The following is a 15,351-nucleotide window of genomic DNA, read 5'->3' as shown; positions in this document are numbered from 1 at the left end:
TTAAGTGTCTAAGTACTCCTGAATGTTTATGGACCTGTGTATAGCTGTATTAGCAACTCATTCCCAAACACAGACGGATAGTCTACTTGGGAATTATTTTTCCTGTACACACAATTGTTAACAAACATGTAAATTAATTCAGGAATAAAGAGATTTTGATTTGATTTGATTTGATTTAATCATCATCCATTTCACTCATCTTCTAACAGTAAACGTTCATTTACAAACAAAAGCTAGGTTAGGAAAATTCTTCAAAACAGAACAATAAAATTCAAGAGCACAGCTGATTTATAGCGTTGAACGTCGTTGGCTCCATAGAGGTATATTTTTTAAGTTAATCACTCAATGTTATTTAAATGGGTTTCATTACATCACCGAGTGAGTTTTTGATACTTTACATCACTCGAGAAGTAAGGAAGTTGTATAAATCACGCTTGGGATAGGGAAGTTTAACATGGCGGGTTAGGTAAATAGTTATTACCTGTTTGTAAAGCTGTCTTGGCTACCTAGTTTTTCATAAGACCAATGTTAAAAATATTGAAATTTCATTCAAAGTTTTTAACGAAGAACGAATTTTCCCGGAACAGTGGCTAGCATGGATATTGTTTTTAGCCTGAAAATAGTCAAAGCTGAAACTAAGATATTGCTAACAATTTTGAGGAAATCGTAGGAGCCGCTTTTTGAAATCATTGTGCGCAAACGTTACTCGTATTATAGTATAGATATAGATTCTTATTATAGATGTTGATATTACGATAAAATGATTAGTTTTGATTCTTCCACACAGCTCAATACACGAGATTTCTGCTTTAATTAATCACAAGTAAAATAGTCCATTAAGCCAGAGTGTTTGCTCCATATCAGTAGGCCCTAACTAATGATTATCATACTGTTTCAGAAAACCATATACTCAGAGGGAACCAAGTAGGCATACGGAAAGATAAACTAGTCGCCAGATACATCAGTGACGATGGACTCTACAATCTCAATTGCTATGAAAGTAGTAACAAGGAACATGTATTGGACATAAGATCAGGAGAAACATCAGCCATTCATATTACAGGATTAGACTGTTCTAAGGACGTGAATTCAGTATTTTATTTCGCATCCAGTTATCCAGGCACTTATACTGTAGGAGCGCCCTTAGCGGAGTCCCCCCAAAACGGCAGACATTTCAAACTGGAAACCCCTTGGTGTCTCTACAACGCCAGGATCCACTATTTCTTCGTTTTTTTAACCAAAATCGAACCGGCGTTCTATGATAAAGACCTGACAAAAATTAAATGGACCGAGGTAAAATGAAACTCAATTATTTACGTTTTCCGAGCAGAAAATATTAATAAAATTATTTACATCATACTACATTATGAACTTTTACCGTGCACTTGATGAAATGAACAGCTAATTGCAACTGCCTATTTTATTTTCAGAAATATAAAACTAACATAATTTATGTTATGTCCTAAATAAAATGTGTTATGAGTTTAAAATTTACTTTATTTTCTGTGTAGTATGATGTAAAGTATCGTACGTTACTCGCCCGGTAGCCTAAGCTTTACCGTACTCGTACGAAAATCCCGCACTCGGCTATGCCCAGAGTGCGTGCTCGTACGGTAAAACACCATTTACCGGACTAGTAACGTAATATACTACTAGATTTAGTTTTGTGTTAACTTACATTATGTTTTTTTTATTGGATAAAAATAGCTCTTGAAGGTTGAAATGCGACGTGCTAGAATATGTCAGTTTTTTTTTTGTCAGTAGTTTTACCGTCATTCTCTTAACATATTGGTGAACAGTAGCTAAGTAGAGCTACAGTTAGTGCATTTAACTAATTATCCTGAAAGTCACCTTTCCGGGGCAAATAGAGCGATAGGAAGCATGGAAAACAACTATCAAGCCCCGGAATGGAATTGTCGTAACCCGTAGTGATCGATACTTATACTTCACGATGCAAATACTCACGCGAAACCTCTTGGTTTTATATCATAACTATCACTCTACAATCTAGTAATTCTGTAAAGTTTGTAATTTAATTTAAAAGCTGTTTGAACAATATTTCTCGTAAGGCCAGTGCCACACTATCCCGATTAGCGGGATGCGGTTGAGCGGAATTCGTTTTTACCGCATTGCATTACCATGTCACAGTGCTCTGTGGTCACACCTTCCTCCTCTACCGCAACATTCTTCAAGTGAAGAGCGCGAGCATCTCATGCTGAGCACTGTTATAGCGACAACAGTAGGGACACACGTGCGGCAGAACGGGATGGTGTGGCTGCTCTCTTAAATAAGCATATTATTGAAATAGCTTAATGTGTTTCGCCTTTCGTCCCGTCGTCCGGTCGTCCGGTCGTCCGGTCGTCCGGTCGTCCCACTACACCGTAGCAGCATGCGGTGGATCCCGCCGACGCACCGCAACCGCAACAATGTGACCGCTCCCATGAGATAGAATGATCCCTCCAAAAAGGTCCCGTTTAACCGGACCGGCGAAAGGGGTAGTGTGGCACCAGCCTATTCTGTTGAATTAAAAGGGAACTTTCTTTGTTTGGGAAATGACTAGTTAGGTCTACTTCTCTAGTACAGGCAAAACCATCATATCTTGATGGATTAGAAATCGAATATTTTCAATAACCCCGCTCAAAGGAAATTGACAAATCAGCAATTTTGTATATAGTTTCCTTGATTTATAATGGTAAAGATTTCTTGTTCGTTAAGTAAACTTGAACTATTCTTTTATTGTATTTAGCGAAGTGGGTTTAACGGCAGAACATACGATTTTTACACGTCCAGTCATAGTAGATTTTGTTCATTTAGGATCATGTAATAAAATTCCCATTTCTGTAAAATCAAAACTGTTGGAATACTAAAAGAGATGGAATCCCGTGACAAAGTACCTGTGGATCTGTTCTCGGTAGCTATAGATATCGAGCCAAAACTAATGCGATAACGTTCATTTCCTACAATTCTTACCAAATTCAGATTACTTGAAATACTTACTTAGGTACTTATTCTTACTTGAAACACTTGAAGTCTTCACCCTTGGCCGACACTGTCAGATAGATTGCGTCAACTCATAAGAGTTTGTCAATACAAACATATATTTACACTATTTACAATATTTACGATATTTAAATTTTACTTTGGCATGGCGGAGATATTTTGGGCTAGGATCTGAAAATAAGCTCCTCAATGAGTTTCCCCAATGTTTCATAATATGCTGAATATAGAAATGAAGTCGCGGCATTCTAACACTACTTCGGGAAAGGAAAATTACTAAATGCAATGGATCAATTTGAAATAAATAATAAAGGGTTGTTCAATAAATTCAGCTACAATCAACAAGTTTCAAGACAACATCACAGCGTTATTTGCTGCGATTGCTGACATTTGTAGTGCAGTCTGCAGTTCTGTGACATCAGCGTTGTATACAGGTTAAATGGTGGTCATTTTGAACACATTTCGAGTAATAAAGAAGGCTTGTCAGAATCTGAGTGGAAAGACATTATAAAAATGATTGCAAATGTGGTGCCAGTGCGTGTTCTCCACGGCAGAAGTCAGGGCAATAACCGCTGCAGGCATGCCTGTGGTGAGATTGAAACCCTTGCACATGCCCTAGGCTTCTGTCCGTTTGGTGAACTTCTAAGAAACACAAGGCACCACAAAATAAGAAGTATCATAGCAAATGCCTTCCGAAAAAGGTATAATACATGGGAAGTGCAAGAAGAAGTACACTGTCTTTCTTCTAACGGAAGCACCAGAAGAGTAGATATTTTATTAATCGAAAGAGATACTAACAAAGGCATAATTCTTGATCCTACAATTCGATTTGAAACAAACATAAATCAAGCTGACGAAGTAAATGAAGAAAAGAAAAAAAAATTATGATTCTACCTTTGAATATTTCAAGCGAAATTTTAAAATTTCAAAAATTGAGGTGATTGGATTGTTTATTGGTTCTAGAGGAACATTATCAAAATGTTTTGTGAACTTTTGGAAACAATATGATTTGGACAGATCCTTCTTGAAAATTATTATTCATGAAACATTAAGAGGCTCATTGACCATAATGAGAAATCATCTATATGCAAAACATCAAAATTAATCAGTATTATAGCTGTATAATCCTTAGATATCTTATGTGTACTATTTTTCTGTGTCATTGGCAACCTTATTTTTTAAGGCAGAGGTATTTATTTTTATAAATAAATTATTTTCTCTCGTTCCATGATTGTAGTTCGTGTTTCTGATTTGTAAGCTTTAAATATATGGATTAGTATAAGTGAGTACGTTTTATTGAACTACCCTTTATATAAATAATATAAACAGTTAGAAATATTCCACAAATTGTAAATAGGAGTCCCATTTTCCGTTCTCCTCAACATCTTCAATTGACCAGTTGAGCAGCGGTCAATCATGAGACTCGCCAGTAGGCCTACTCCATAGCTTAAATCAGTTTGTTTCAGTCGTGTACACGGTAAGGAAACGAGTGCTGTTAATAACACAATTATATTTACGTTATCCTTACGGCACCTTAATAAATAGGTTCTCTCGTAGCCCAGGAATAAACGGTTTATAAATAACCCCCAAAACGTATGCATTAAATATACTCTACGATTATATGTTATGACGACATGTGTTTAATTTTTTGTTTGTTACATTAAAAAGTTGGCTATAAAACGGATTATAACTGCTACTAGTTAACCTGATCAGTATTAAAGTATACAAGTGGTTGCCTGTTTATGCCAAATACATAGTAATTCAAAAATTGTTTCAGGTGTCATTAGATTTTAACTTGCTGCTGAAACGTAAGTAATAGGCTAAAAAATAGTTGTTTAGCCTCCGGATTATTGTATTGTACTTAAAATGGTTTACAATACCTGCATATAGTAATCCTTTGTTGCTGATTTCGGCAACTAGTTTCGGTTCATTATTGAACCATCTTCAGGCCTCAAGGTGTCAAATAATCACTTCATTCGAAGGTCGTTAATAACAGAGTTCAATAAATAAGACATATACAAAACACGATACACGGAACGGACACACATTACAAAAAACACGAAAAACACGAAGGGACATTGACAATCGATCGTGACCGGGCACAGGTAGTTTTAGGCTGAGTCTAGACTTTACCTCAGCCCGGTCACGATCGATTGTCAATGTCCCTTCGTGTTTTTCGTGTTTTTTGTAATGTGTGTCCGTTCCGTGTATCGTGTTTTGTATATGTCTTATTTATTGAACTCTGTTATTAACGACCTTTTCGAATAAAGTGATTATTTGACACCTTGAGGCCTGAAGATGGTTCAATAATGAACCGAAACTAGTTGCCAATATCAGCAACAAAGGATTACTATATGCAGGTATTGTAAACCATTTTAAGTAATAGGCTAAACGAATGGGAGGTAGAGTTAATGCTGTAAAATTATATCTACCGAAAACTACAAAATTGATATCTTGGTACCATAAACTAAATAAAGAAATAAAATTGCTTATAGAATAAAAATAGAATCTTGATTGTACGAGGATACGCTATTAAGATTTCCTGAATACTTGTCTGTTTATAATTAAATAATACGATAATACCTTGAAATTGTTGCTTGAAATCCACGGGCTTTGGAATACAGAATATTTTTTTTAGATCCCTGGAAACGGAATCAAACAAGAGTGTCCGAATTACCAATCAGCAAGCGAGGCCCCATAAAACCAATAATAAAACCCCAGGCCTATAATAACATTCACCTTTCTACAGAAATTATTTCTTACAGTTTATTAATAGCTTGTACTAGTGTGTAACAATAATCAAGTCAGATATTGCATTAAAGTGATGCGAATCACAAATTGTGAAGTTAATTTTTATAAGAGTTAAATTGTATTTTTCAGAGAAAGACATACTTTTGGAAGAAGATAAGATAACTGTAAAAGAGAGTGATCTTAAAGCCGTATACCTAAGTAAATATTCTGACAGTGGACGGAGTAACCATTACACCATGTTGTGTTACAAAAGTGGACTTTCGGAACAAATATCTGTCATCAAACAACTTGGATCCTTCAAACTAGCTGTCAAAGGACTGGATTGTTCGTCCTTGTCCAGCTTACAATCATCTTTCTTCTTATCACTTGATTCTGACTACATGAAAATGACTGTAGGGTTCATTCGGCCGGAAATCACCGAGAAACAAATCTGGTGTCAGTATGACGTAAATTTTCATGGAACTAAAACTGTTACTCCAGCTGGTCCGCAACAAATTAATAAAGAAGAGGTGGTTTGGTTGGATGTAAGTATGTCATATAATTGCTTTCTATCTGTACATTGTCACATCTGTTCAAATGTTTAGAAATTGTTTTTGTTTACTTTGATGTTAGTTGGTTCATATTGTTAGCTTTTTATATCATGCTAGATTCTTTGTTCAATAAAGCCTAACTAAAGGTAATTTCGTTTTGTAATGGTTTTAAACATTCAATCTACAACAATTTATTGAACAAAGAATCTTTTATTAAAATATACATCAATCTTTTATCATGGAACTTATACTTAGACCTGAGATATTTAATGTCAATCCTAATGAAGTCCAAGATTGGAAACATTGGTTTCACACTTCAGAAAACTTCATCGAAGCTAGTAAAATCAGTGAAGAACTGAGGCTTAAAGTATTAACCAATTTCATTTCACCATCCGTTTATGAGTATGTAAATGACTGTGAAACATACAAACAAGCAATTGATGTGTTGAAAAAGTTGTACTTGAAACCTGTCAATGAAATTTACGCACGTCATAAACTTAGAATCAGAAGACAAGATACTGGTGAGAACATTGATAATTATGTAGAATCTCTGAAGCGCCTTTCCAAGGATTGTAACTTTAAAGCTGTTAATGCTGTATCTAGTAGAGATGAATACATCAGAGACACATTCATTGATGGCTTGCTAGTACCTCACATTCGTCAACGATTGTTGGAGAGCTCTGCCTTGACTTTGGATGAAGCCGTTTCTCAAGCCAGATCACTCGATATTGCTAAATATCATTCTGAACAATAAAATTTAGAGAAGTTTTTACCAACCATTAACGCTGCAGCTTCAAAGACTATCAGTTAAAAGAATCGATACTTATCTAGCCCTGATCCAAGACCTTCGGCTGCCGAACCAGAATCGTATCCATCTCAAGAAAGTATAACATGTTCACTCAATCAGACATGTTACTTCTGCGGCTTTAAGAAACACAACAGAGCTGCTTGTCCAGCTAAAGAAGCTTTATGCAGAGGATGTGGCATTAAAGGTCATTACCAAAAGGTATGTAGAAAATACAAAACACAAACTTCTACAGTAAAGGCCTCAGTTTATCAGTCAAACTGTATAATCTCAAATTGCAAGATCATATTTACAAGAATGTGGTCTTCAGCGTACTTACAAACTTATGTTCTGACATTATTGTAGGGCATGATATTCTGAAAAGTCACTCAAGTTTACAAGTAAATTTTGGAGGAAAAGAGTCTCCTCTCAACATATGTAGTGTAGCCTTAGCTAACGTTGAGCCAGTAGAACTATTTGGTAATCTATCTCCAGATTGCAAGCCTATTGCAACAAAATCTCGAAGGCACTCAGCAATTGACGAACAATTTATTGAAAGTGAAATTCAATTACTGTTGAAAGATGGTATTATTGAAGAGAGCAGGTCTCCATGGAGAGCACAAGTCCTTGTTGTTTCAACAGATAACCACAAGCGGAGAATGGTTGTGGATTATTACAGACAATCGTTTTACAGAACTTGATGCGTTTCCTCTCCCTAGGATTGATGACATAGTCAACGAAGTAGCTTCACACAAAATTTGTAGTTCTATTGATCTTAAGAGTGCCTATCACCAAATCCCAATAACAGAAAATGACAAAGCTTACACGGCATTTGAGGCTTGCGGGAACTTGTACCAATTCACCCGAGTGCCATTTGGAGTTCGTAATGGTGTCCTTGCTTTTCAACGTACTTTAACCAACATATTTACTTGTAAAAAACGTGAAGGGGTTCAAGGGTTCAAGGGGTTGAAGGGGTTGATATAACAATCTGTGGTAATGATCAGGCTGAACATGACAGGAACTTGAAAAATTTAATGAAAGCTGTTTCCAAATATAATCTTACTTTGAACAAACATAAATGCAAGTTTTCTACAACCATGATCCATCTATTAGGTTATGTAATCAGTGTAAAATCAATAAGACCAGATCCAGATCATTTGCAACCCCTTCGAGATCTTCCCATTCCAACTAACTCAAACTCTCTTCACAGAGCTCTTGGTACCTATGTTCTCCCACTACTCACAATTCATTCCTAAGTTTTCTGAGAAGGTAGGCTGTTTAAACAGAAGTTCTTTTCTACTGAATGAAGAAGCTAAGTGTGTATTTGAAAGAATCCATTGTTAATGCAGTAACTTCTTCAATTGACTGTGATGGATTGTTAACAGTCGAAACCAATGCATCAAATCATGCAATACGCGCAGCTTTGGCTATTGATAGCAGACCTGTAGCATTTTTCTCTAGAACACTAACGAACTCGGAACAGAAACATTCATCTTTTGAGAAAGAAGCATATTATGCATTAGTGGAAGCGTTAAGAAAATGGAGGCACTATCTCATAGGCAGACACTTTCGTTTTACAACAGATCAACGATCTGTAGCCTTCATGTTCAGTGATCGAAATGCGAGCAAAATCAAGAATGAGATGGAGAGTTGAGTTATCTTGTTATAATAATGAGACTATTTATAGAGCTGGAAAAGAGAACAAAACAGCAGATGCTTTATCCAGGGAATGTTCATCAATGGAAGGAAGCTTTTCAAACCTAGTATCACTTCATGACGCTTTATGTCATCCAGGAGTGTCTCGGATGTATAATTGGACTCGGAGTAAAAACTTGCCTTATTCACTGGATGAGATCAGAAAAGTAACTTCCTCCTGTCAAACCTGCTTAGAGGTAAAACCTTGATTCCACAAACATGAAGGACAACTCATCAAAGCTACTCAACCATTTGAAAGACTTAACATCGATCTGAAAGGGCCACTTCCATCCACAAGTAGAAATCGATATCATTTAATAGTCGTGGATATATTCTCGATTTCCATTCGCATTCCCTACTCAAGATACAACTGCTAGAACTGTTATTCTGAGACTTAAGGAATTTCTCAAGGAACTTCTTATTTTCTCAATGTTTGGAGTACCGGCTTATGTTCATTCTGACAGAGGTTCAAGTTTTATGTCTCAAGAACTCAAGTCATTTTTATGTTCACTAGGAGTTGCCACCAGCCGTACAACACGCTTACAATGCTCTGGGCTACGGGCAAGCAGAGAGGTATGTTGGTATAATTGGGAAGACAATCGAACTATCACTTAAAAGTAAACATCTGGACATATCTTATTGGGAAAAACTACATTTAGAAGCTTTGCGCTCTATCCGGTCGTTATTGTTTACCTCAACAATGTATTTGAAATGACACCACATGAAAGACTATTTCTCTTTTCTATAAGATCTAGTTATGGTAATACAACTCCCTCGTTGCTCATGAACCTAGGTCTAGTGCTTATCAAACGGCCTGTCAGAAGCTCAAAATACGAACCACTCGTTGAAGAAGTACTGCTCCTTGAGGGGAATCCTTTATTCTCACATAAGATATGCAGATGGCCGAGAAACTACTGTGCGTTCCAGGCATTTAGCATCTGTAGGAGAAGTGTCACGTAATGAAGAAGACTCTAACTCCAATCTACGACATGAAGAAGACTCAAACTCCAATCTAAGACATGAAGAAGACTCAAACTCCAATCTAAGACATGAAGAAGACTCAAACTCCAATCTAAGACATGAAGAAGACTCAAACTCCGATCTAAGACATGAAGAACACACAAACCCAAATCTACAAATAAATGAAAGAAGTTCTGAAGTTGAGGTCGAATCTGAGCCTATCTTCCAAGACGAAGAAAACCTGAGTCAAGACCATGTTGGTCTAAGGAGAAGCTCCAGGAGTACACCCGCCTTTGTATTTAAAAGACTATGTCAGCTAGGAGGGGAAGAATTTCATATAATTCCTTTCTATCTGTACATTGTGACATGTGTTCAAATGTTTATAAATTGTTTTTGTTTACTATGATGTTAGTTGGTTCATATTGTTAGTTTTTTTATATCATGATAGATTCTTTGTTCAATAAAGCCTAACTAAAAGAAATTTCGTTTTCTAATGGTTTTATTCATAGCTCGCTTTTTACAAATTTTGCAATAAATTTTATACTAAGTTTCCGATGAACTAGAGTCTTGAAACTTCAAACATAGGTCACAAATAGATGGCAATGCAATATTATATCATTTAATTTTCATATTTCCCATGGGCTACGCCCCATGGGCTTGTTTTTATTAGCTTGCTAGTTGCTCTCATATAAATTTTGTTAACAATTCTAAACGAAGTTCCCGATGAGCTAGAGACTTGACATTTGAAACATAACTCACAAATGGATGACAATGCAATATTATACCATTTAATTTTCATATTTCCCTTGGGCTACGCCCCATAGGCTTCCGAATTTTCCATGTTTACATTTTGAAAGAATGTAAATATATCAATTAATTGAAGTCGGCTGTAAATACTTGAATTTGATAGTTCGAAGAGCAGAGGTTAAGAGGTACAGGTTATGCTCCCGAGAGATTCTTTATACAAACAAACATTAAAAAATATACATAAACAATCTGATTCCAGATATAAAGGTGTTTGTTAATAAATGCATTTGTTTTTTATTTAGTATTCTATAAAGTAAACAATAAATTAAATAGATTGATGTATTTATAGTTAGTAGGTAGGCCACACAATCTAATACATAATTATACGAAAAGAAACTCAAAACCTTTGATTTCCCAAATGCCTCTGTCTTAATCTGATATAGATGCTTGAAATAGCTTTAAAATCCACACACATTAAAAACTAAAAAGTAGAAAATAATTTATAAATAAAAAACTTTTTTAAAACAAAACGTTTTTAAACGTATTAAAAAGTAGAAAATAATTTATAAATACGTGGAGGGTATAAATACCTGTAAGGTTTAAAATAAAAAACGTGGGGTGCATGCAATTGATAATAATACATTAGTTCAACAGGTGAAGGTAATTGTAAATTATCTATTGCATGCCCCACGTTATCTTAGTATATTTATACTCTCCACGTATTTATAAATTACTAGTGGCCTATAGGGGCCATAGCCCCTAATTTAGACTACAATAAAAAAAACCATATATAAAATGACAAATATTCGAAATAGGCCTATGTTTTTAAAATTATCAATTTTACGTTACTTAAAATGAACAGTGTTTTTTGTTTTATATCTTAGTTTTCCTTCCGTTGGAGTCGTATATTAGTTGCTTCTGATGTGTCAATGAAATACAATTGTAAAATAATGATTAAATCAATAACACAATATATTAACTAATGGAAACGTGCACACGGTTTGGCCTGAGCCCGGAGAACAACGAATCAGAGCTGAAATCATAAAGCAAAACATTGCACATCTTTTCTAGTTTAAAATTGAAGATTTGTTTTGTAATCTTACGAATTCTGTTATAGTTTCCATTTTGAGAACCACATGTAGAGGTCAAAATTATTGTTAATTATTATGAAGGCAACTCCCCATTTCGCGGTAGTAAGTCAGAAATATATCTACGCATTTGTCCCTGAATTTTAAGACAGTAAGGCCCATTTCCCGGAATCTCTTTTTGTGTAGCGGAAAACGACGCAAAAGCCATTGCACTGTTGTATTGCCTTATGTTTTTTATAAAGTTCGAATCATCGTCATTTACTTGTGGTTGTGGCATGTCCATTGTGGCAACATGCGTTGAAATGTCCATTTGTGGCCTCCTCTGCGAAGTGAAATGCGCCACAATGCATGCAAGTGCTTTAAGAGAACCTAGATTGTGAGAAACAACACTCAACTCATTTTCCAGCGTTCTTATAAAGACAGGTGGTAAAACAGCTTCTGGATTTCTTTCGCAGTTAGGCCCTACATGACGTTCTTTTTGCATTTTTTAAGTCTGTTGAATTCCTGGATACTCTTCCACGTCTGGCAGGTCTTACTTCTAGTTACTTCACTCATAATAAAAAAAAAACGAACATAAGGCAATACAACAGTGCAATGGCTTTTGCGTCGCTTTCCACTGCACAAAAAGAGATTCCGGGAAACAGGCCTTACTGTTTTAGGTGTTTAGGCCAAATACGAAAAACAAAAAAAATTTAACACAATTCATTTTGAAACATTATTTACCAACATTTACTTTTGGAATAAATGTAAACATTACAAATAAATAAGTAACAGCTGATAGAATGCAGACAATTTTCAGTCCCCATGCATTTCTTATGGTGGATATTTTACGTTATATCTCGTTTTATGGCAACTTTATGGGAATTCTGCTATTTTTCCCGAGTCCCTGGGGTCAAGACCTTCAATTTAAGACCTCTCCCACTTTTCTGCGACTTACCAGACGTCCACAATTTTCTGGTAAAAAATTTGTCTTACAGAATTATATATATAGATTTCCTACTTTTTAGTGCGTTTAAAAACGTTTTGTTTTAAAAAAGTTTTTTATTTATAAATTTTAGCCTTATTGTCTTCGTAAAGTTAGTTGAACTCATGTTTGTAGTCAATACCACCAAAAATAATAATAATAATAATAATAATAACCACATCTTCTCTACTTTAAATTTAGCTCACTTCACATTGCCTTTGTCGGTTTCCGTTATTAGGTGTTCTTCTAGTGTACTTTGAATGTAGTGTTCTAAATGTAGGAATATGTTGTAGAGATCTATTCACGAAAGCGCATCATAAATTGACGAAATATACTTTAGGGCAGTGGAGTTTATATACTCCTGTGTCTTCGGGACTATTTAAGGCCGTCAATTTTGATTTAGGTTGGTTGAGTTGAGGCAACGTTATGTTGCTTGAACAAATCAATTACTCTCAGAGACAAATCGCTGACATTAATACAGGATTGATGAAAATGTATATTGAATATTAGTTTTTAATTAAATAATCTATCCTTGAGGCAATACGAATAAAAATTTGTATTTATAATAAACACAAGTATAACATGAGCAATAGATGTACGGTTGGATTTTTTTAGCTAGAAGTGGTCAAAGAGTAGTGGAATATCTTTGAAGATGAACCTTTATGCTTTATGGCAGTAGTGCGATCATGTGTTCATACCTATCAAATTTTGAGGTTAAATCTAAACAAACTGGCATAATTATATTTTTGGAATTGACAATGATGAAATATACTTTAAACTTACTCTAGCCTACTTTTATAAAGTACTTGGCCATTTATAGAATATTTACTGTGAAATACAAACGTGATTCCTAAATCCAAATCAACTAGTTTATTATATAGTTAATAAGTTGTTATTTAATTATTGTATCCAAATCAGTTGATGGTTGCTATGAAAATAGCTAATTATATGAGAAAATATTAAGATATTAAATCTTCTTGCATAATTAATTTCGATCATTAAATTAATAAAATAATGTGGTTGCTGTGACTAGAATACACATCAAATTACTGTTGGTACATACAGTAATGATGATTTACGTTTAGTTTTAAAAACTCTTAACATCTATGTTTGTTTGTTTTGATTTAACCTCAAAATTTGACACATATGAACACACGATCGCACTACAGCCAAAAAGGTTCATCTACAAGATATTCCACCACACCTTAACCACTTCTAGCTAAATACCCATATGTAAATTGCTACATTAGGCAGCAGAAGGATCATTGCTTGCTACAAGAAGTAGTATATTTTCGGTGTAGGAAAAATTCATTTAAAGTACTGACACAATATAAAACTATTTACTCTAAATGAATATAAACTGACCCTGAAGTAAGCAACGATGAATGTGAGATTCGTAGAATATCTACTAAGTCTTAAACTTGGTCCTAATAGTGAATTTCTTTTCCAGCCAACTAAGTCTACCCAAAATAGAGAGACCAAAAACAAAGACGACGTAGTTGTTACAGCGAGTAAGTTTTAATTACAATACTTGTATTTAGTTTACAATGGTAATAAAAGTCCCTTTTTCTGGTTTCGTTCAAGATATATCCTTGAAATGGTAATAGCTTTGTAAAAAAAAAACAGTTGTTTTCGAAATTTGAACAAAATATATCCTTAGGCTAAATACAACAATTTATTAATTACCCTCCAAAAAACGCTTCAGTAGGCCTATACCAATGTGTTTGCTTTAATATGATTTACTATTTCACATAATTATATTATATAATATACGCATTTGAACTGCTGCAGTTTTTGGCCTCTGGGGACATAAAAACTTAAAATTAAATCACTCTCGCGTCTAGGCCTTACCATGAGACCTATAGTAAAATCTTATTTTTATATATCTTATATGGGAAATTCGCTAAAAACGGTAGTTGCAATACGCTACGATTACAACACATCAAAATAACTATGCTGATAATTCACTGCTGGCTGTTTTACAGGTGGTATCACAATAGAAGACAACACCGGATCGATGGTTTTGGTAGCAAAGTACAAACAAGAGAAGTATACAGTACTGACACTACTTTGCCTACGGTCAGAACAAAACAAATACTACCTTAGTTTGTTCGACAACAACAATCACATTTTGACTGTAAATTACGATTGCTCCGGGTTTTCATCTTATTTATCAACATCTAATTCATTGACGATTGCTGTTGATAAAAATGATAAAACAAATGGCAAAGAATTTGTCTTCATAAGGATTCGTGATAACTGGTTTAGTGTCTGTAGAGTTTGTAAGTCAGTTACTCATCTGTCCCTTTACAACAACGGGGAACATCTTAAATGGAAAAAGGTAAATGAAAAGTGTAATATGTTTCATGACGACACAATGTTCTATGTACTTTGTATTTATTTATCACCATATTATATTTTAGTTGTTAATTACAATTGTTGTGGTTTTGTTTACTTTTTTCTTGGCTGAATTCCATTGCAGTCCTTGTTATTTGTGTCTGACATTCTTTTCTACAAAAAGATATATTAATCCAAGAAATTCCCTATCATGCTGTTAGTGATGTTGAGTACATTATTGCTAAATATTATCTATTAGGGTCATAGTTGGGATGATTTATTTATTTAGCATTTCAAAATTAACTGTCATTGGCTGGATGTATTTTCTTAGACCTGTTTACTGAAACCAAAAATACTTTTAGTGTCATTTTAGGATCTAGTTTTAATTTTTAGTGAATTTCCCATATAGGGAATAAGCTATTACCGTAGTACTCATGGTAAGACCTGGACCCGAGACCGATTTAATTTTTCATTTTGAGGTCCCTAGAGGCCAAAAAC

General features: G+C 34.7%; 1 protein-coding gene across 1 annotated transcript in view; it reads left to right on the top strand.

Moving 5' to 3' along the window:
* The window catches only part of LOC129001408 (uncharacterized), a 238,255-nt gene that overhangs the window by 119,354 nt on the left and 103,550 nt on the right, over nt 1-15,351 (top strand). Inside the window, exons 21-25 of the mRNA XM_054428664.1 lie at nt 899-1,293; nt 4,775-4,805; nt 5,878-6,272; nt 13,967-14,027; nt 14,502-14,857. Coding sequence (XP_054284639.1) covers nt 899-1,293; nt 4,775-4,805; nt 5,878-6,272; nt 13,967-14,027; nt 14,502-14,857 — 1,238 coding nt within the window. The remainder of the gene's footprint in view (nt 1-898; nt 1,294-4,774; nt 4,806-5,877; nt 6,273-13,966; nt 14,028-14,501; nt 14,858-15,351) is intronic.

The sequence above is a fragment of the Macrosteles quadrilineatus genome, unplaced genomic scaffold (genome assembly GCF_028750875.1).
Source record: "Macrosteles quadrilineatus isolate MER2022 unplaced genomic scaffold, UCM_ALF_1.0 Scaffold_8__2_contigs__length_117827958, whole genome shotgun sequence".
Taxonomy (NCBI): domain Eukaryota; kingdom Metazoa; phylum Arthropoda; class Insecta; order Hemiptera; family Cicadellidae; genus Macrosteles; species Macrosteles quadrilineatus.
This window is presented reverse-complemented; position numbering and strand designations above follow the sequence as displayed.